Source organism: Haliotis rubra, unplaced genomic scaffold (genome assembly GCF_003918875.1).
Source record: "Haliotis rubra isolate DU_JTF1 unplaced genomic scaffold, ASM391887v1 Scf261, whole genome shotgun sequence".
NCBI classification, from domain to species: domain Eukaryota; kingdom Metazoa; phylum Mollusca; class Gastropoda; order Lepetellida; family Haliotidae; genus Haliotis; species Haliotis rubra.
This window is the reverse complement of record NW_025766681.1, coordinates 1,023,576-1,046,890: the sequence shown is the minus strand read 5'-3', so window position 1 is coordinate 1,046,890 and position 23,315 is coordinate 1,023,576. Positions and strand designations below refer to the sequence as shown.

General features: G+C 42.3%; 1 protein-coding gene across 1 annotated transcript in view; it reads right to left on the bottom strand.

Moving 5' to 3' along the window:
* Positions 1-49: 49 nt before the first annotated feature.
* The window catches only part of LOC124280152 (adenylate cyclase type 5-like), a 92,572-nt gene continuing 69,306 nt past the window's right edge, over positions 50-23,315 (bottom strand). The window contains exons 5-20 of the mRNA XM_046716038.1: positions 20,146-20,385; positions 18,415-18,573; positions 16,868-17,012; positions 16,331-16,446; positions 15,876-16,032; positions 15,057-15,154; positions 14,255-14,348; positions 12,460-12,576; positions 11,137-11,298; positions 10,467-10,642; positions 9,396-9,537; positions 7,593-7,712; positions 6,038-6,184; positions 4,764-4,965; positions 4,087-4,211; positions 50-3,426 (exon numbers count right to left, since the gene is read on the bottom strand). Coding sequence (XP_046571994.1) covers positions 3,280-3,426; positions 4,087-4,211; positions 4,764-4,965; positions 6,038-6,184; positions 7,593-7,712; positions 9,396-9,537; positions 10,467-10,642; positions 11,137-11,298; positions 12,460-12,576; positions 14,255-14,348; positions 15,057-15,154; positions 15,876-16,032; positions 16,331-16,446; positions 16,868-17,012; positions 18,415-18,573; positions 20,146-20,385 — 2,347 coding nt within the window. The 3' untranslated portion in view covers positions 50-3,279. The remainder of the gene's footprint in view (positions 3,427-4,086; positions 4,212-4,763; positions 4,966-6,037; positions 6,185-7,592; positions 7,713-9,395; positions 9,538-10,466; positions 10,643-11,136; positions 11,299-12,459; positions 12,577-14,254; positions 14,349-15,056; positions 15,155-15,875; positions 16,033-16,330; positions 16,447-16,867; positions 17,013-18,414; positions 18,574-20,145; positions 20,386-23,315) is intronic.

Sequence of the window (23,315 nt, the reverse complement as noted above, 5' to 3'; positions counted from 1 at the left end):
CTATAAGGTTTCTGTAGTGAGAATACTTGTGAGCTAGCAGAAGTATAAGTAGTGAGATCGCCTGGCAAGCAGCTATCAAAGGTTTCTGTAGTGAGAATGCATTGACAAGCATCTAGCAGAAGCATAAGTAGTGAGATCGCCTGGCAAGCAGCTATCAAAGGTTTCTGTAGTGAGAATGCATGACAAGCAGCTAGCAGAAGTATAAGTAGTGAGATCGCCTGGCAAGCAGCTATCAAAGGTTTCTGTAGTGAGAATGCTTGACAAGCAGCTAACAGAGGTATAAACAGTCCGGTGGCTTGATGAGCAGAGGAACTCGACTAGCAACTAGAAGCAGCTTATATAGCAACAATTCACTTGAGTAGCGGAGTCTGCACACAGCATAATGACTTCTGTAGCTCACAGGAGATCATGACAAAAGGCAAATGGTTTCTTCACAGGGGACAGAACAGCAACACACCCATGATCACCTGGTGACTCCGCTTATCATTCTCATTGTGAGAGCCAATGTGATAAGAAGTGAGGCCCAAGCTGATGGTATATTGTGTGGCACACTATCTGGACATGTCATGTCTGACCCAAATTGTATATCTGGGTCACCGTGACACAGCTGGAATATTGCTGACTTCAGCATAATTCAACATTTAGTTCATTCAGCGTGAGATCAACATCAAAACAACAAAAGAATGTGAGGGAATTTTCAAAATCAAAACTGGAGTTGTGAGAATCTGCTAATCCTTATCAGCGCAATGATCGTACAGTTTTCTCACCTGCCACATACTGCCTATATTCTGCTGGAATAGCATTTAGACAGCACCAAATGTGAATCTCAGTCATCCCACAAACATAATGCATTTCTACAACACAGTAAGTTGTAATGTAAAGGCACAACCATAGAATGTTTTCCTGTCTTGTTATAGGTCCGACTATATACTTCTTGGGGTGGTTTCTTGGAAGTAAGATGGAGACTATTTGTTTATTCCTGCTTCAAAACATACATTTTTCTCTGCAATGTTTCCTATTAATCACTTTTCCACAGACTACATCCTCTCAATTTTCAAATTATTTGTGCTTAAAGCTATAATGACAAAGAATTCTAGACAAAGAAATAGTCCCGAAAGAGATAAAGGGAGGCAACTTGACTGATTTGTGCCTTAAGAGAGGAAGTGAGGCAACTCTAGTGAATAACCCCTAAAACAGAGGATGGGAGGCAACTCTAGTGAATGACCCCTAAAACAGAGGAGGGGAGGTAACTCTAGTGAATAACCCCTAAAACAGAGGAGGGGAGGCAACTCTAGTGAATGACCCCTAAAACAAAACTGGTCCCTAAAACAGAGGAGGGAGGTAACTCTAGTGAATGACCCCTAAAACAGAGGAGGGGAGGTAACTCTAGTGAATGACCACTAAAACAGAGGAGGGGAGGCAACTCTAGTAACTGGTCCCTAAAACAGAGGAGGGAGGTAACTCTAGTGACTGGTCCCTAAAACAGAGGAGGGAGACACACTATGAGATCAATTGTGATCAAGACACAAGGTGGAGATGGCAGGCATCACAGTTCTTCATCAGAGATGTACATGGTTATCAAAACACACTTCACAGTCACTGTTGAGGGATTGGAAAGAATGGAACTCGGGTAAATATGTACAAAAATACATACTCAAAAGGAATGATTACAAACAAATATATACCTCCACAACAAAATTCCATTGTGTCTCATGGAGATATTTGCAGAGATTGTCAAATACCCCTTTACAATCAAGCACAGCTATCATGTTTTGGTTAGGTATTACTTATCGCACCTATTTCAAAAGGAGATCCGATGTTATTCCAGGAATATCTTGAGTGTTGTCTCATTGGTAGCCTGGGAATCATGGTCCTCAGTGAACAAGACTGCCGCAGATCCAGATCTCTGTACACAGGCACTTACACTGGGCACATAGTACTACACACATACACAACAGTCTTGCAGTACCTGTGCAGAGGATCACCCCAACAGATACACAAGCTGCTTGTAAGGCCACAAATTGTGTCATACTTTGTGAAAACGTCTGCCTAAGGCTAAAACAATACACTACTGTCACTGTAACATGAAGCAGAATGATACACTTCATGATAAACAACTTCACGGACATATTTTTCCCAATTTCAAAAATATTTGTTTTGTTAAAATGGCAGTCATGCAAGCAATAACCCACTCCTGTCTCCCAACCACTCAAAAAAAAATAAAATAAACTGTACTGATTATTTCAATGACATCTGCAATAAATATATGAACACACATATGAATGTTGTTTCTTTCCATCACAATTTACAATCAATGACCAGTCATACATATGTATTCAATACAGATGGAGTGTGTTGACAGTCCAAATGAACAGACAATGACAAGGCAGCATGTGACTTCAAGGATGGTAACTCTTGTTAACACTCTCTTGACAACCACTAAAAATACAGGAAGCTGTAGATATGTGCCCCTGTTTTGTTCATGTTTAGCGTATCCTGCACACAAGTGTATATACCTTTCTCAGTTTTCAGATATAATGACTCCATGTATGACTGGCTCAAAAACATGCATGTTGGCATAGCATCCACTGGCTTATAGTGACGTCACATTTTTTTCTACACACTGTCAGCATGTCCATTTCATTTGTTAATAAAGTTTAACATAAAACATACTTGATTATTGTCAACAACCTGCTCAAAGTGTAACAGAAGACTTCTCAACTTAGAGTCATTCTACACAATGTACTTCTAGGAATAGTGGCCCAAGTGTCCGGTTAAATTCATGGCTTGGGTGGCACTTGTCGTACTGTTCACACATACAGTCATTTCTGCAAGAAGCAGCAGTGTTTTTCATAAATGCATCTACATGCTCCAGGCAGCCTCTGTCAGGGTTTCAGCAAATTCCTGTGTAAGGTCTTTGATAGGCTCAATTTCTGGGACACATGTACAAGTTCATGTTCTTTGACAACGATTTTGATTAACTTTTGACATTATTTGACAAGTCGCTTGTAGCACTGGTGATATTTGACAGGCATGGAGAAGAGTCATCAGTTATTCAAAAGCACAAAGTTGCCATTATTGCTGAGATATACTGAGGATAGCTGAAACAACGGAACGACATCCAGCTTCGTCAGCTGCTGCTAGCAACGCATCACTCAGCTTCAGGATCAGGAATGGTTATTGTTTCCAGCTGAATCATTGTATCTCTTCATGACCAAACTTATATAACTTGACCATCTGGTAACATGATACCATACAAGACTCCTTGCGTACAGGTAATCATATTTTTGTGTCTTCTGTTGTCTGGTTGGGCGGCGCTAGCAAGAAGTATGTCGTCATGTCTCCTTTGCCCTTGACCTTGACAATGCCACGGCACTCCAGAGAGTAGCCTCTTTCTGACAGCAACGTGTAGACATCTTGTGTTACCTGCATCAGCATAAAGGTATAAAGGAATCATCAAAGGATATTTTTTAAGAACAAACAAGAAAGGTGGTTGTACTACATAAAACAGGACCCGTGAAGGTCCGGGTTAGAATGAACCTTCAGTAACCCATGCTTGTCGTAAGAGGCAACTAATGGGATCGGCTTGTCAGGCTCGCTGACTTGGTTGGCACATGTCATCGGTTCCCAATTGCGCAGATCGATGCTAATACTGTTGATCACTGGATTGTCTGATCTAGACTCGATTATTTACAAACCACCGCCATATAGGTGGAATATTGCTGAGTGCGGCGTAAACTAAACACTCACTCACTCAGTATCCGGTCACAGAAGTTTACAACTTTGTTAAAATCCCACAAGCTTGCTGTGATTTCTTGGAACCATTGTCTAACAATGCTACAATTATTACATCTATATCACAGTGTCCTCTAAATAATTCTCTTTGGACCGACACACCAGCAGGAGATCTATATTAATTGCAAACACTGCATGCTGTCTGTGTACGATGGCATCCAAACAGTCAAAGGTCACCTACTCCACAAAGTCGGCACTTACGTCCAGCAGACTTTCTGGAGCCTATTCTCTTCTAGAATGTACCACTCAGGGTCCTCAGATGGCCCTACATGTGACTTCTTGTAGTCTCACCTGAATCTTATCTGGGACGCCCGTGCTGTCCATCCTGCTGGCAATGTTGACAGAGTTGCCCCAGATGTCGTAGTGAGGTTTGCGTGCGCCGATGACACCAGACACAACAGGCCCCATGTTGATGCCTGGGTATAAAGAAGGTTTAACATTGTTTGAAATTAGTGAGATTATGGTTAGTGTTTCACAGCTGGTAAACTTCAGAAAAGCTGAAACCACACAGATCAATTTCGCGTACTACTTTTTCCAAAGCTATGTCAGGGTTCGATTTCGCTATTTCCAACCTGCACTGGTGCATTTTAACAATGGCTGGTGCAGGTTACGTTTCAGCAACAGGTTGCACATGGTGCAAGTTACATTCAGCAACAGGTTGAACCTGGTGCAGGTAACAATAAATCCTCCAACAGCTTATAGTTGTCATTGTGTGTTTTAATTGGGAAGTAAGTGACTGGAAGTAATACGTTTCTCTCCACGTGACTTGTTACAGCATCAACATTTCTGTACTAATTAAATCAGTTATGTAGCATTAATCATATACTTTAGATTTATAAATATAGGCAATGCAAATTGAATTAACATTAACATTGAATTAGCAAAAAAATACCACTAAATCACTTACAGTTTATTAGACCAGAATACTGAATTTAATTATTAGATCAGAATATAGAATACTTTCTCACCGACTCTCATCTTGAAGTTGTTGAAGGAATGTTGATTGACATACTGCAGCTGTGACCGGATGGCAATGGCGTAGTCTGATATGGCGATAATGTGTCTCATGTCGGGGAAGTGCGTCTCGGGCGTCAGACCCGACGCAGCCATGTACGTCTGACCGATGGTCTTGATCTTCTCAATACAGTGGAAACGCTCCTCCTGAAGAATCTGCAAAGACAAGAGGAAGAGAAATCACTTTGGGGATTTTGGGACTGACATTTATCAGTGGGCGAGCTGTCCAATGCGTCAGTCTAGTGCGAGCTGTCTAAGGCGCCAGGCTAGTGCGAGCTGTCTAAGGCGCCAGGCTAGTGCAATCTGTCTAAGGGTTAGGCTAGTGCAAGCTGTCTAAGGCGTCAGGCTAGTGATCCAGCGAGCTTGAGGTGCAGGGATCGAGCCCACCTGTGACCGAGTGTAAAATCCTTGGAGTAAACTTTGTGTGCAGTGTTGTCACAACCCCTAGTGTACAGTACACAACCCTGTGCACTTAAAAGAACCCACGAATCCGTTGGTAAATGACCAGATGGTGGCCACATTAATACGTGCAAACACCCAGTTGCAGGTACAGCAACGTGCAGTAAACTGTGACTATGTGTCCCTAGGGAATTGAGATTGATAATACTGAATACCGGCCATCAAAGACTCTCAGTTGTCCGAGGCCAGGACATGTCTTTAAAATATGTGTTTTAGTATCTTTAAACAAGAGTCATCAGAAGATGACATATCCCCCCGGCCCCCACATATTTGAAAGAACAAATCATCTGACAGTTAATTAAGGTCCAGCTTTTTTTAAAACTAAGTCCAAATCGTTTCCATACAAATCATGAGAAATATAAATGCCAAAAATCTGTAAATAGCAAAAGGCACCATTACAAAATTTGCCAAATATATCTGCCAAGTTCTGCTGAAAGATATTATAAAGTTTTCCAGTTGTGTCTCGAAACGAAGCCCACCCCTCCCTTTTGGGACTAAGTCCGAATCATTTCCATGGAAACAGGGGAAATAAAATGACAAAAATCTGTACATAGCAAAAGGCACCACCTTAGGTTCTGTGTGATATAGCTACCAATTTTTGTTGAAAAATATTGAACATTTTTTGAGTTATGCTCTGGAAACAAAATGATTATGGACGGACGGACGAGGCAACGATTATATACCCCCGCATTACATGCCGGGGATAAAAATGTTTCTAAAGTATCTGAAATTACGTCTGCATAATTTTCTTTCCCAACATGCTACTGACCTCATCAAAGTCAGCAATGATCTCGTTGAGAAGGCGGAGACACTCCACGCCCTCGTTGTTGCCTTCCAGCTCCATGTAGAACTCGGAGAAGTTGGTGATGGAGGCGAACATCACGCCCGTGTTCTCACAGGCCTTGTAGTACAGCTCCTGTAGGATACAACCAACAGTGAAGGATAATGTGCACAGTCTGCAATATTCCAGCTGTCTCGCAGGTGTCAGTATATAATCACACTGGATGAACCAACAAACTAAAGCCTGGGATATGCCTTGTCAAACACCTGATTACCAGAAAAATCTTTGTCCGCTCTTACAAGCATTTGTTTGCAAGTACGACTGAAACCCCAGAATCCCAAAAGTAAATCAAATAAAGGGAAACACTTTGAGCAGCTGACAATATTATCCCAGCGATGGTCATGAAACACGGGCCATAACTCAGATAAGCAATAATATCAGGGAGAGGAGATAACTCTGCAGTTAAGGGATATAACACTATACAGTGAGTTGGATGAACCTTCAACTCCTAGTCCATCAATGAGTGAGTGAGTGAGTGAGTATGGTTTAACGCCACTTTTAGCAATATTCCAGCAATATCACGGCAGGGGACACCAGAAATGGGCTTCACATGTTGTACTCATGTGGGGAATCGAACCGAGTCTTTGGTGTGACGAGCTTGGGTAACGTTTTAACCTAGGCTACCCAACCGACCCAGAGGTACATAGGCATACCATCCAAGTTATATATGATGGGGATGGGGATATGTTTTGCCCTCCAACCCTAACCTGTAAGAATTCCAGATCACAAACAAGCAACTTTTAAATGAGCTCTAAAAAGCCCTTGAACAATTTAAAGAACTTTACCCCAAGTGGTTCTTTTCATTTGTTTGTTGTCTAGAGCTTCATTCAGCAATATTCCAGCTATATCATGGCGGCCTATACATACTTAAGTCTGGACCAGACAATCCAGTATTGATATTTTGACTGACTGACTGACTGAGTTTGGGTTAACGCCGCTTTTAGCAATATTCCAGCAACATCACGGCGGGGGGACACCAGAAATGGGCTTCACACATTGTACCCATGTGGGGATTCGAACCCGTGTCTTCGTGGACGAGCCAACGCTTTAACCACTAGGCTACCACACCACCCCCAGTATTGATATTTTGAAGAAACAATCCTTGCTATCAGATATGTACTGCAAGACACCTTGTCACTGAGCCAAACCACCATAACCATTTGTCCCCTCATACAAGGGGACCACCTCCAGATGGAGAATTCCCACGATGACTTCTATTTTCAGTAACACAGTGAGTGAGTGAGTTTAGTTTTACGCCGCACTCAGCAATATTCCAGCTATATGGCGGCGGTCTGTAAATAATCGAGTCTGGACCAGACAATCCAGTGATCAACAGCATGAGCGTCGATCTGCGCAATGGGGAACTGATAACATGTGTGAACCAAGTCAGTGAGCCTGACCAGCCGATCCCGTTAGTCGCCTCTTACGTCAGTAACACAGACAGACATGATAAGATAGTAAGTGCTGTTATTTATATCTCTACCTCGTCCTTCTTGAACTGGTTTTGGAGGAAGTGCTGGGCCACGTTCAGGGGCAGGATGTTGGACAGGAGACGCAGGTTGTACGCTCGTAGGCTTTCCATCTCCTCCATTTCCTCTGTTGCCTAGCAACCAAAATTATTTGGAAAAATATGAAATCCAACCATCTTGGGTTTTATCAGTGTATGAAATAAGCTAAAACCCAGCCAGACATCAGGGCTGGTAACTTCAATATGTATCGATAGGTGTAGCTGTTTTAGTGATAATATATGTCAGCGCAGTGCTTTGAGCGTGCGATCGCTAGTTCAATATTCAAACAGTAATTGTCAAGTCTAAATGTAACTCTCAATTTAAAAAATAGGTTTAAAGATATGGTGAATTTACTCAGATGTATGGAACATGTTATCTAATTTTTTACCAAACCATTGGGCTAGCTTGCTGTAAATATAGACTGTCCATCAGAAATGTAGCCTATTTTGGGCAGTCGGACGGGCCTTCTTTCATAAACTGGTTTTATGTACTTGTATTATCTGCAATTCCATTTAAATGACATGGTGCTGGAGAATTTAAATACTTAACGCTCCCTCATGGCGATGCATGATGGGAATATGTAGCCCATCCCCATGTAAAGAGCCACCTACTGGACCAGTTTGGGGCTAATCTTCACGTGAGCTTACCACTCTCATCTACTGTATGCACCTCAACACAGATTCTAATTGGGTCTACTATCAAGAACATTTTCATCAAATGTATAACAAACTTAAGATGACTTTTCATATTGCTTGAGTGTTAAATATTTCCATCCAAAACTGGCTTCCATTGGAATATCTCACTTGGAAGACATCAAACAAATATCACTGCAATGCCACTGCATCACAATGCCCAGCCCACTACTGTGATGTCATTGGTGAGGTGAGGTGAAATTGGGTTTAACGTCGTGCTTGAGAATATTTCGCTCATATGACGACGTGCATGCGTGTGTATGTGTATGTGTATGTGCGGCTGCTTGTACTAGCCCAGACTGAAGCTTGTATAATAGTGCTAGCCCACTGAGATACCATGCCGCAGTGAAGCATGAATACCCCACTCAGACACATTATACTGACTCCGAGCCGACCAGTCCTTGTTGTATCCATTAATGCCGAGCGCCAGGCAGGGACCAACAAGTACCATATTTTAACGTCTTTTGGTATGACGCGGTCGGGGATCGAACCCGCGACCTTCCGCTCTCCGGGCGGACGCTCTAACCACTACACCACGGAGGCGTTCGATGTCATTGGTTACCACATTACAATTAAATGATGTCACTAATCCCTCTACCAGTGGTTAGCAGTACATTTTACACTCAACACTGTACTGGTATCTATTGTATACACACGTAAAATGATGGATTTATGATTCTGGATGCTCAATAAAATTTCAACCTTGTGACTTTTGATATGAAATGAGATAAAACACTTGGCTGATATTCTCCATATACCAAAACAAAACATTTAGGATTGCAGCTAAAAATGATTACCAATTTTGCACATCCCTGTACTTCTGAATATTTCATGCCAATAAGCCAGAATATGCATGCCGTCTTGCACCACGCATCAATAGTCCATTCATATCACATGGAAGGCATATACTTGTGTTTAAACCAGACCAACTAGTGTTGGTCAGCATGAACATCATCCTGTGCAGTATTACACTGTGTGAGTCGGCCAATATTTCATTTATACCATTGCCTCTCAGCTTCAGTATACACAAAGACTGTGATGTCAGCATATCCTGCAGGACAAAGGGAATCAACTCTGCACACATACCTGAACCTTCCAGAGGAAATCCAGCCTGGCAGTAGACTCCACCTGCTGAGCGTGGACGAAGAGAACGATGCAGAACACCAGCAGAATGACAATCATCTCCCACCGTAGGGAGATGGACGACGTCGGGGAGGACATGTCCTTCCTGGACACACACAAACACCCATCAATCACCATGGCAACAGTGCCGTTACAGATATACAAGACACAGAATAAGAGCCATCTAATCATCTCGGCAACACTACAGTGAAAGTACAGATACATAAGAAAATGTAATTAATTATTTTACTAATTAATGATATTTTCCTGGCCTTTGAAGCAGAGTCATCTATATGCATCACCATGGTTACAGTCAACAGCAAACAAGTAGATATAACTGTACAATATTTCTTGGCCACGGACACAGTACAGGCCCCCACCTACCCGGAATATTGTGCACTAGGCCTCATCTTCAGAACTCTAGAGACCACCTACCCGGAATATTGAGCACTAGGCCTCATCTTCAGATCTCTAGAGACCACCTACCCGGAATATTGAGCACTAGGCCTCATCTTCAGATCTCTGGAGACCACCTACCCAGAATATTGAGCACTAGGTCTCATTCTCAGAACTCTAGAGACCACCTACCCGGAATATTGAGCACTAGGTCTCATCTTCAGAACTCTAGAGACCACCTACCCGGAATATTGAGCACTAGGTCTCATCTTCAGAACTCTAGAGACCACCTACCCGGAAGATTGAGCACTAGGTCTCATCTTCAGATCTCTGGAGACCACCTACCCGGAATATTGAGCACTAGGTCTCATCTTCAGATCTCTGGAGACCACCTACCCGGAATATTGAGCACTAGCCCCACCTACAGAACCCCGGGACCACCTAACCAGAATAACTGAGCACTAGCCCCAACTACAGAACCCCGGACCACCTACCCAGAATAACTGAGCACTAGCCCCACCTACAGAACCCCGGACCACCTACCCAGAATAACTGGGCACTAGCCCCAACTACAGAACCCCGGACCACCTACCCAGAATAACAGAACTAGCCCCACCTACAGAACCCCGTACCACCTACCCTGATGATGCCCTCAGCAGCAGGTCACGGTTCTCGAAGATGTTGGCATAGAGGAGCTGCGCCACCAACAGGTAGATGGTTGTCATGGAGATGAGGAGAACCATCTTGACAATGCTGGTGGCTTGAAGAAACACCGCCATGGCGATCATCGACATGATGACACAGAAGGTGAAGTACTGGAAAGGTAGAGCAAAGCTTGGATTACAAATAGAAAAGACAGACAGCTTATCTTGTCTACTTGTCTTCTTGCTTGGACATGATATGAGACTGATCCATACCACTGGCGCTGGGTGAGACACAATTAGCAGGGTCTTACATTGCAATGACCCAATCCTTACACCGAAGACAGGAAAGGGGCAATTCACCCGAGTGATCAATTCTACCAAGTCTCCTTACACAGATACTCTAATGCCCTCTCTACTCCCCTGCCTTGGACCTCATGCCCACACTCCAATCACAGGGACCTCATGCTCTGTTTAGGGGCGGTGGGGTAGCCTAGTGGTTAAAGCGTTGGCTCGTCACACCGAAGACCCGGGTTTGATTCCCCACATAGGCACAATGTGTGAAGCCCATTTCTGGTGTCCCCCGCCGTGATATTGCTGGAATATTGCTAAAAGCAGCGTAAAACTAAAACTCAGTCAGTCAGTCATGCTCTGTTTAATTCACTGACCTCTGGGAAGAAAGACGTAGGTTGAGCAGGGTTGCAGACAGAGTGGTGCGACTCTCGCGTGATGGCTGCCTGGGAGATGATGGACAGGTTCCCGTTACTGCTGCTGTTCAGATGAAGGTAAGACTCCACACACTCCGGGAGCTGTGGGGAGCTCAGCATCAGCTGGACAAAAGAAGTGAACAACAATAAGGCGTGTGTGACTGTAACGAACATGTCTTAATATTTGTTTGTTTGTTTGGTGTGTAGCAATATACCAGCTATATGGCGGCAGTATGTTAAGAGTTGAGTCTGGACCAGACAATCCAGTGATCAACATCATGAGCATCCCTGCTATAGATATGGTCCAAGTTCCAAACATGAGAGACCGCCTCCGTGGTGTAGTGGTTAGAGCGTCCGCCCGGAGAGCGGAAGGTCGCGGGTTCGATCCCGACGCGTCATACCAAAAGACGTTAAAATATGGTACTTGTTGGTTCCTGCCTGGCGTTCGGCATTAATGGGTACAACAAGGACTGATCGGCTCCGAGTCAGCATAATGTGTCTGAGTGGGGTATTCATGCTTCACTGCGGCAAGGTATCTCAGTGGGCTAGCACTATAAAACCAGCTTCAGTCTGGGCTAGTACAAGCAGCCGCACATACACATACACACGCATGCACGTCGCCATATGAGCGAAATATTCTCAAGCACGACGTTAAACCCAATTTCACCTCACCTCCAAACATGAAAACTACTAGTAACACAACCCTCACAATCCACATTGCAGCTCAGTTAAAAAACACAGCCTAATCTATAATCATTGAAAGTATTTCTGAGAGTCAAATCGTTAAAATGAAATTAACCTTTTTTCAGCAGAGTATGAACATAGATCTCAGACAGCTGAGACAATATTTTGGTCAAGAGAGCAAAAAGCTCCATCCACAAAAAGGCCATCACAAGCACCATAGTTGAAAAAAGAGTGTTTTGGGTTTTGTGAGATAAAAATATTGAAAGTAAGTCATTTGTTTCTTAGTTTAAACACTTCTTTCTATTGCTAGCAGTGAAGGACCTGTGAAGATCCGGGTAGGAATTGGTCTTCAGCAACCCATGGTTGTTGTAAGAGGTGACTAACAGGATCGGGTAGTCAGACTCGCTGACTTGGTTGACACATGTAGATCGATGCTCATGCTGTTGATCACTGCATTGTCTGGTCCAGACGTGATTATTTACAGACCACTGACATATAGCTGGAATATTGCTGAGTGTGACGTTGAACAACAAACCAGCCACCCAACTTGTCCCAGGAAAACGTCCTGAAATGAAGGAGGTGTTCCACTCAGGCCCTTACCATGGCACAGAAAGCAGAGGCGTAGACCATCAGGACGGACACAATGGCAACTAGCTGGTTCAGCCAGCGATTAACGGCAATCTTGGTGGCCACAGCTCTAAGTCCCTTCGGAGTGCACTGAAACACAAGGGGCTTATGTAGTGAGAAGTTTGTTCGAAGGACAGACTTTATAACATTGGTTGTATATTGTGACTGTTTGACCTGTTTCTCTGCAGCATGGGGCAGAAAGGACAGACTTTATAACATTGGTTGTATATTGTGACTGTTTGACCTGTTTCTCTGCAGCATGGAGTAGGAAGGACAGACTTTATAACATTGGTTGTATATTGTGACTGTTTGACCTGTTTCTCTGCAGCATGGAGTAGGAAGGACAGACTTTATAACATTGGTTGTATATTGTGACTGTTTGACCTGTTTCTCTGCAGCATGGAGTAGGAAGGACAGACTTTATAACATGGGTTGTATATTGTGACTGTTTGACCTGTTTCTCTGCAGTATGGGGTAGGAAGGACAGACTTTATAACATTGGTTGTATATTGTGACTGTTTGACCTGTTTCTCTGCAGCATGGAGTAGGAAGGACAGACTTTATAACATTGGTTGTATATTGTGACTGTTTGACCTGTTTCTCTGCAGCATGGAGTAGGAAGGACAGACTTTATAACATTGGTTGTATATTGTGACTGTTTGACCTGTTTCTCTGCAGCATGGGGATCTTTAAGAAGGACAGGCTTTATAACATTGGTTGTATATTGTGACTGTTTGACCTGTTTCTCTGCAGCATGGGGTAGGAAGGACAGACTTTATAACATTGGTTGTATATTGTGACTGTTTGACCTGTTTCTCTGCAGCATGGAGTAGGAAGGACAGACTTTATAACATTGGTTGTATATTTTGACAGTTTGACCTGTTTCTCTGCAGCATGGGGTAGGAAGGACAGACTTTATAACATTGGTTGTATATTGTGACTGCTTGACCTGTTTCTCTGCAGCATGGAGTAGGAAGGACAGACTTTATAACATTGGTTGTATATTGTGACTGCTTGACCTGTTTCTCTGCAGCATGGGGTAGGAAGGACAGACTTTATAACATTGGTTGTATATTGTGACTGCTTGACCTGTTTCTCTGCAGCATGGGGTAAGAAGGACAGACTTTGTCAACTTTCTTCTACATTAAGGTTGAAGATTCTTGTCAGTAGGAAGGGAATGCTTTCTGACAGGGCCAAGAATCTAAATACAGATGTTCAACCTTTCTCAGAGAGCCAAGATATGTAACCAATTTTCTCAAGAGCCAAGATATGTAACCACCTTTCTCACAGAGCCAAGATATGTAACCACCGTTTCTCACAGAGACAAGGTATGTAACCACGTTTCTCACAGAGCCAAGGTATGTAACCACGTTTCTCACAGAGCCAAGGTATGTAACCACGTTTCTCACAGAGACAAGATATGTAACCACCTTTCTCACAGAGACAAGATATGTAACCACGTTTCTCACAGAGACAAGATATGTAACCACGTTTCTCACAGAGACAAGGTATGTAACCACCTTTCTCACAGAGCCAAGGTATGTAACCACCTTTCTCACAGAGCCAAGGTATGTAACCACGTTTCTCACAGAGACAAGATATGAACCACCTTTCTCACAGAGACAAGATATGTAACCACGTTTCTCACAGAGACAAGATATGTAACCACCTTTCTCACAGAGACAAGGTATGTAACCACCTTTCTCACAGAGCCAAGATATGTAACCACCTTTCTCACAGAGCCAAGATATGTAACCACGTTTCTCACAGAGCCAAGATATGTAACCACCTTTCTCACAGAGCCAAGATATGTAACCACCTTTCTCACAGAGACAAGATATGTAAACAGCTTGATCAACCTCCTGGGTATGATGGTAAGCATGTTAGGACCCAACTAGCCTGATGGTAAGGTTTATGATGTAAGCTCATGTTCAAAGCAATGTTATCCCTAGCTCTGTAGCTATGATGGTAAGCTCCTCCATTATCTACCCTATTCCTTGGGTATGATGGTAACAATGTTATCCCCTACCTGGGTATGATGTTATCCCCTACCTTGGTATGACAGTATGCTATCCCCTACCTGGGTATGATGGTAGCTGTTATCCCCTACTTGGTATGATGGTATGATGTTATCCCCACCTTGGTATGATGGTAAGCTGTTATCCCCTACCTGGGTATGATGGTAAGCTGTTATCCCCTACCTGGGTATGATGTTAAGCTGTTATCCCCTACCTGGGTATGATGGTAAGCTGTTATCCCCTATCTGGGTATGATGTTAAGCTGTTATCCCCTACCTTGGTATGATGGTAAGCTGTTATCCCCTACCTGGGTATGATGGTAAGCTGTTATCCCCTACCTGGGTATGATAAGCTGTTATCCCCTACCTGGGTATGATGGTAAGCTGTTATCCCCTACCTGGGTATGATGGTAAGCTGTTATCCCCTACCTGGGTATGATGGTAAGCTGTTATCCCCTACCTGGGTATGATGATAAGCTGTTATCCCCTACCTGGGTATGATGGTAAGCTGTTATCCCCTATCTGGGTATGATGATAAGCTGTTATCCCCTACCTGGGTATGATGGTAAGCTGTACAGCACAGATGAGGATGAAGACGAGGAACACACAGGCGAGGTGGGATGTAAACATGGTGTCTCGGACTTTGCGGTACTGGAACAGACACAAACATTACTCCCTAGTACATCATGGTCCACACACTGGTCAGTGTGTCAGTGCATGAGTGAGGGAACAACACAACACAGCACATATTAACAGCTGAAGTGTGTAAACAGCTGGATGTACTTGCAAAACACAAACATCAGCATCAGCAGATGAAGGAACCAAACTGGACTTAAATGAGCTGCCCAGATGACATAACAACAAAGGACCTACAGTGAGTGAGTGAGTTTAGTTTTACGCTGCTTTTAGCAATTTTCCAGCAATATCACGGCCGGGGACAAAAGACCTACAGAAAATTAAGCTGAACCAGCACTTTTTAAATATACTTTCAACATGAGCATGTCCATAGTTCAAATGACTATTGCACATAGATAAGCCTTGAATGTAAATCTGCACAAATCTTGGTAATTGTCTCATTTACACAAATTCTGTTTTCATGACACCTCACTGCTGTTCTTGCAGTTGATTCTGAGGGAGGAATTAAGAGGCTCTTTCGTACATGCATTTGAACAAGTAAAACTAACTTATGTAGAGCTCATTCATCACAGAATAATTATACATCATGAATAACCTTGTTTAAGTTGGAGAAAGTACTTGTATCTTTTTATTTCAGGAATCCTACATTACCTCTTACAAGATACAGACAATCTGCTAGTGCTAACAGTGTTACACATCAAATAAGTGCATGATGATAGATCATCTGTTCTCTCACCTTTTCTTCAAGATCTTTCTTCCGGAATGTCAAGAAGAAGCCCTTCACATGATCTGAGCGTAGACGGTCGATGCTGCGAGCATCAATGGCACGGACCAGATATTCGTTCACCTCCTCTTCAGGGTTCTTTGCTTCATGGTTGTCTCCAATACCGAGTCTGTGAGTGAGTGAGTGAGTGAGTGAGTGAGTGAGTGAGTGAGTGAGTGAGTGAGTGAGTGAGTGAGTGAGTCTGTGACAGAGCCAGCGAGTGGCATTATATAAGGTCTATTAACTTGATGTGTGAGTGAAAATGAAACAGACAGATATAAGGAATCTTGTGTCCAAGAAAGTCAAATAATGGCATTACAGCTTGGTGACTTAGTAATAGTGACAGAATGGAGTCAGTGGTGACTTAAGAGTGGTGTTCATGGCTGAATGGCAGTATAAGTGACGTAATGGCTGTACTGGTGACTTACTTGTGGTGAATGCCGGCACTCGGGTTGGCGTTATACCCCATCATCTTCAACTCCTTGCCAACGTTGGAGTTTGACACGTTCCCCGGGCTGTTCCTCTGGGCAGCTGCGGCAACCTTCTGGACCAACATCATGCACCAACATCATTCACACATTTACATTTGAAATGTTGCAGTTCCCAATGGTTTGTCATCTAAATGGCAGCTATTTACTGTTTATTTCTTGGACTAAATTTTTCTATGAAGATTTACAAGACTGCTAACATCTTTTGAACAGACGTGGAACAGGATGATTGGACAGGAAGGAGGACGGGAGGAAACCTTGAAGTCATGCTGGCCTTACGTGTTCCTCCTCATCAATCGATATCATTCAGTGAAACCCCATAAGTATGGAGCAGGTAAACCAAGACACATTCTGACTGGGATTCAAACCAACGATGATAGGGTACCTAAGGAATACAACTCTACACAGCAGTTTGTGGCACCTATATGACTGGGAAACCTGTGTAAAGAAGGAAAGTGAGAAATCTTGGGTACATACACGTATCCTGGAGTGATGTTCTTTGATGAGGTACGTCTTGATGGCGTGGTCGAGGAGGTAGTTGTTACGTTCCCCGCCCTTCCCTTCCTCCACCTCGTAGGAACTGTTGAGGGAGCGCAGTGTGTCTTCTGTGATGTGCACTCGCCTGACAAAAACGATTGAGTGAGTGAGTGAAAACAGAAAACACAGTAGGTTGGCTTCCTAACTGTATTCTGTGTTTAACATCACACTCAGCCACAGATCAGGGGCCCTTTCCACAAGGAGATCGTAGCGCTACAACTGTCGTAAGTCTATGTTAAAGCATGGGAGTTACGATCATCTCAGCTTTACAATCACTTTGAGTAAAGGTACTCAGCAATGTTGTCGCAGGTTGTAAACATTCAAATCTGGACCAGACAATTCAGTGATTGACATCATAAGCATTGGACTACAATACTGGGATACAATTACATGCATCAACACAGCCAGGAAGCTTGACCATCCGATTCTGTTTGTCACCTCTTTCTATAAATATAGGTTACTGAAGACCAGTTCTAACCTGGATCTCCATGGATATCTCCCAATTGTAAATCTGTTGCCCTAACACTAAAAAAACCCTTTCATGTGAAATCATTTTAATGGCCCTAAGAATGGCATTCACAATCTAACCCACTGGGTTTCCAGAAAAATGGAAGTCGGACAACTGGTAGTCTAGATCACATATTACCCTAAATTGACACATTCACAGTCAAAGTATTAGAACTTTAGAAATGCACTCATGTATTGATGGATCGGGGTATGTAATAGTGCAATATTAGTGGGATTAGTTGGATCGAAGATTGGTAGTGACTAGCAATCACATCATGTTTTTCATGTGAACACAACCAATTTTGGAACACTTGTTTGACACAAGCGTGGTTGGTTTTGTCTGTTACATTTCATAAGCTGCAAGCTCGTTTCAAGTCATGATTGAATTTATCTTTAGAAATTTATGCTAACATACTAGTCATCCTTTAAAGATGATGAATTTTGCCCAAAAGCCCCAAAAGAACTACATGATTATTTCCTTATTTTTATGTGCATTAACAAATTTCATAAATGACGCTAACTAATAATTTTCAATGATTGATCGGTTGTAATGAACCAGTCATCAATTATGAGATTTTAACCAATTCCCAACACTAATTTACATTGCGCTCCACGCTCATTGCATGTTCGAAGCACATATTAAAAGTCCAGTTAATGAAAGCTCTTTTAAACAGATGGGTCTTCAGAAAGGTTTTGAACGATTTGAATATTGGAGTAAGTCTTATTTCGATATGAAGTTGATTCCATTCTGCCGCTGCTGAGTAAGAGAAAGAGCAATGCCCATAGCTTGTAGTCTTAGTTTTCAGGACACAGAGGAGATGTTGTGCTTGTGATCTGTGAGTTCTAAGTGGTCTGTAAGGCTGCAGTAGCTCACACAGGTACTTTGGTGCATCACTAGCAATGCATTTGAACGCAAGGCACAGAACTCATATATAGGGTTATTCTGTTAACAAAGGTACATAAAGTCTTCTCCTCCTCACCCTGGTAGCCCCCCTGCCTCCATCATGTTGGCCAGGGTGACATCATTGCTCCACACGTCAAACTGCCACTTCCTCAATCCCAGCACCCCACAGTGGACACGCCCACTGTGGATCCCCACACGCATGTTGACGTTAACCCCGGTCACGTCCCGCACCAAGCTGAAGACAAATGAGTGAGTGAGTATGATTTTACACCGATTATAGCAATATACCAGCAACATCACGACAGGGGACACCAGAAATGGGCTTCACACATTGTACCCATGTGGGGGAATCGAACCCGGGTCTTCAATGTGACGAGCGGACACTTTAACCATCAGGCTACCCCACCGCCCCAACTGAAGACAAATGTTTTTCTTTAACAGATAAACAACTTAGACATCCAATGATTTCATGCCAGCAAGTTTTGACATACAGAATTTATTTTGTACCTGGGTTGCCTGACATAAACAGGATTACCGGTAATGGAGGATTAAACGACCTTCGTATTCTTGTAATTTTGGCGAAAAGATAGAGAAACACATGGCAATTCTGTAGAATGTTTCTGTATAGGAAACAAATTCTTATCCACAAACATCATGTTCCGTAAAATAGTATCATATTCATTACAATACTGTCAATAACTGCTTTACTATTATCACGCGAATTTGGTCAAATTATCTTGCTTTCTCTCCCCTATCATATCTTCCTGAAGTGATAGTCAATTGACTAGAAAAAGTCCAGTTTCCATGCCACCTCTTTCATTGAAAGAATTACTGATTTATATTTTACTATATTTTGGTGCATGTTTGAACTTGATCGCCGGAAACGTGTGCAAAAAAATGCAGCTGATTGCTATTTGGACTCACTAATCTATACAATGGTTATATTTCTTATCTAAATTGCCAATTCGTTATATTATCTGTAACAGATACACACGGTAATCTTAATCCCTGCAAATAATACAATGCCCAGCAAAACAACTTAGAACTTAAAAGGGATCTTCTAAAAATTCGGCTTATAGACGGGTCATATACGGTATGTTTTGACTGGATTCACTAATCTATACAAGGTCTTATCTAAATTGCCAATTCTAACCCGGATCTTCACTGGTGCCCACAAAACTGGTTGGTGGTCGCAGTGACATGTGACTTACGGCAGACATTGTCCACAAGAAGCTCCCATAACTCCTAATAGCCACTGGTTGTGTTACGATTAGTCACAAATTTCAACTTAGTTTTTCAATGGTGGAATCTTAACTTTCATGGCAATTTAACTCCTTGCAGTGACAAGACACCCCCTCCTCACAACTGTTTCAATTCTTCTATTTATTACATATCTGGCAATACTCTCACAGAGTGAGTGAGTGAGTTTAATTTTACGCCGCACTCAGCAATATACCAGCTATATGGCGGTGGTCTGTAAATAATCGAGTCTGGACCAGACAATCCAGTGATCAACAGCATGAGCATCAATACTCTTACAGAACTTTTGAAACCATTACTCATTATCTGTGATATATACTCATACAGAACTTTTGATGCTATATATCACAGATAATGAGTGAATGAGTGATGGTTTTACGCAACTTTAGCAATATTCCAGCAATATCATGGCGGGGGACACCAGAAATGGGCTTCACACATTGTACCCATGTGGGGAATCAAACCTGGGTCTTCGGCATGACAAGTGAACGCTTTAACCACAAGGCTACCCCACCGCCCCCTCACAGATAGAGAAAAGAATCCTTACGCAATTGCTTCAATCATATCGAGCCCCATCTCCACACAGCAGTGAGCGTGGTCGGTCCGAGCCTCCTGGAGGCCACTGACACAGTAGTAACAGTCTCCCAGGATCTTGATCCTCAGACAGTGGTTGTCCGCGGCGAGGCGGTCGAAGCGAGCGAAGAGTTCATTCAGCAGCTGCACCAGTTCCTGGGCTGTGCACTGAGACGACAGAGACGTGAAGCCACAGATGTCTGCGAACAGGATGCTGCAAAAGCAAAGGACTTAATTGAGCTGAAAACATTTTTTGAGAAATTACTGGAAACAACCATTTGCTTGATGGATGCAAAATGTGTGTGCTGAAAAAACTTTCATCTCATTTCACAGATTCTGAAAACAACAGTGTATTCAACTAGAATCGGTCCCTTTGTCAGAAACTCTAAGAACAGGCTTGACAATATAACAGTTAGACCCAATGGAAACAAACCTACAACTTTAGGGACTGCCTCCGTGGTGTAGTGGTTAGAGCGTCCGCCCGGAGAGCAGAAGGTCGCGGGTTCGATCCCCGACCGCGTCATACCAAAAGATGTTAAAATACGGTACTTGTTGGTCCCTGCCTGGCGCTCGGCATTAATGGGTACAACAAGGTTTGGTTGGCTCGGAGTCAGTATAATGTGTCTGAGTAGGATATTCATGCTTCACCTCGGCATGGTATCTCAGTGGGCTAGCACTATTAAACCAGCTTAAGTCTGGGCTAGTACAAGCAGCTGCACATACACATACACATACATGCACGTCGTCATATGAGCAAAATATTCTCAAGCACGACGTTAAACCCAATTTCACCTCACCTCACCTCACAACTTTAGGAAGAAACATGAGGAATATGCCCACATGTAACTTGTTTCCCATCCCCATCCCTCTCTGCAAACATCGCTGCTGACCTTCAGTCATCTATTGACCTATAAGTGGAAGCCTGTGATATGAAACTCCACAACTTTAGGAAGGAAACATCTATCCAAGAATATTCTGGAATATGCCCACATGAATATTCTAACTTGTTTCCCATCCCCACCCATTCCAGGAATATTCTGCAGAAAGTACTATCTCTGTGAATTTTCTATAAAGGAATATTCTGCAGAAAGAATATTCCGCAGAAAGTACCTCTGTCCCAATAATATTCTACACAAAGTCAAGAAGTTCCATATCCCAATTTCATTGCAAGCTTCCACAGCTGGAATCCTTTCTTCTCTAATCAGATTAAATCTCATAAACAGAGACGTTATAATATCCTTGTTATTCCCATGGTTTTGTTAATACAACTTCCATTAGCATTATGTCATGTCAAGCTTCTGTGCTAAACATGTATTTTGATCAAAGGGTAATATACATTATAATGAACAATTAATTAATTGATGTTTTTTCTGTAATGACTCTGATCACCTTGCAACGTAAGGATCTGCCACTCAGTAATGGAACCATGTGGATCACAACCCTATCACGAATCTCTTTTTCAAGTACCTGCATGCAAGCATTTCCTGACTTTGTGAAAAGAATGTTTGATACACATAAATACTGATTCATATTTAAACGTATCAATTATGTTTTATTTGGTTCATAATTCAGACAAAACACCACCAGTTGTTAAAACCTTCATGCTTGGGATAAAACATGCAAGAGATAAATAAACTCCATTTCCTAGTGTTCATTCTTCTAAATACAATGGTGTGAGTAAAATTGTTTCAGGTGCTTTGGTTTATAAATTGAATGAAAACCTGCTCCTCCTCTGCTGGTTTCTATCAGTGATAAGGATATTTCATCATCATGTTCCCAGACCAAATGCTAGTTGTCCTGAATGCGATAAACAGCTTGGTTGGTTGGTTTGTTGTTTAACGCTGCACTCAGCAATATTCCAGCTATAAGGCAGCGGTCTGTAAATAATCCAGTCTGGATCAGACAATCCAGTGATCGACAGCATGACCATCGATCTATATTTGGATATGATGACATCTGTCAACCAAGTCAGCGAGCCTGACCACCCGATCCTGTTAGTCGACTCTTACAACAAGCATGGGTTGCTGAAGACTAATTCCTACCCGGATCTTCACAGGTCGCGATAATCAGCAGAACCACGACAGAGAGTATACAAGAATGTCACCATTGAAGCAATTTAAGACTAGTTGTAATTTGTTCCAACAATAATGTCCAAAAAGGGCATCAATTCCAAAACCATAATTAAACCTAAGAGGGCATCATTTTCCTGACTAAACAGACAATTTATTGAGTATGAGATAGTGTTGGGAATTGGTTGAAATCTCATAATTGATGATTGCTTCATTACCAACGAACAATCATCGATAAAAATTGGTTAGCATCAATTTCAGATTTTCCTATCCAGGTTGTAATTACAGATATGTAAAACATGATGCACCTTGCTACTTTAAAGTGATGTTGATATATCATGAACATAAACCTTCTGGGGTCTTCAAGAAAAATTCATTCATGACTTTTCAGTTAGTGAAGTGAGTTTTCTAAGAATTAAACAAGTTTTCAGGCCCTGACAACTTCGAAGATATGTTCCATCGTCAAGTGTTTCAAAGACTAAAACAGCAGTTCCAAAATCGTTTGTGTTCGATTATGAGAAAATGTGATCGATTGCTTGGTCGTTTGGTCACTTCGACCAATCTTCGATTATTTCAATTAATCGAACACCACTAGTATGAGAACACTGGACCAGAGTACAATGACACACAAGTTACCAGCTTGACTACAAATCTGAAACCAAGTTGCACCTGGTGCAACCTTAGGTATTAACAACATTTTGCATGAGACCAACACAGGTTGCACCTGCTCCTCAGTATAAAATTACATACAATGCTTGAGTTTTGGCATTCCTGATTTAGCAGATCATAATAAAATTATTTGAGACTGATAAAATTATTGTAATATTACTTCATAAATTTTCATGACATTTTTGCACAGCAAAATATTCACTTGCACTAGGTGCAAGTAGGTAGAAATATAAAGTTGTATTTTTTTCAGGTTGCACCAGTGTATGTTCTAAACACATCAATCAACAATATTTAACACCAAAAATACAAATACAACCATTCCTTATTTTTGTAACTTTCTATAAACAGAAGCAGATATAATGATTAATTTAAAAAAAATTCTCATTAAGTCTATAAAAGTAATCTG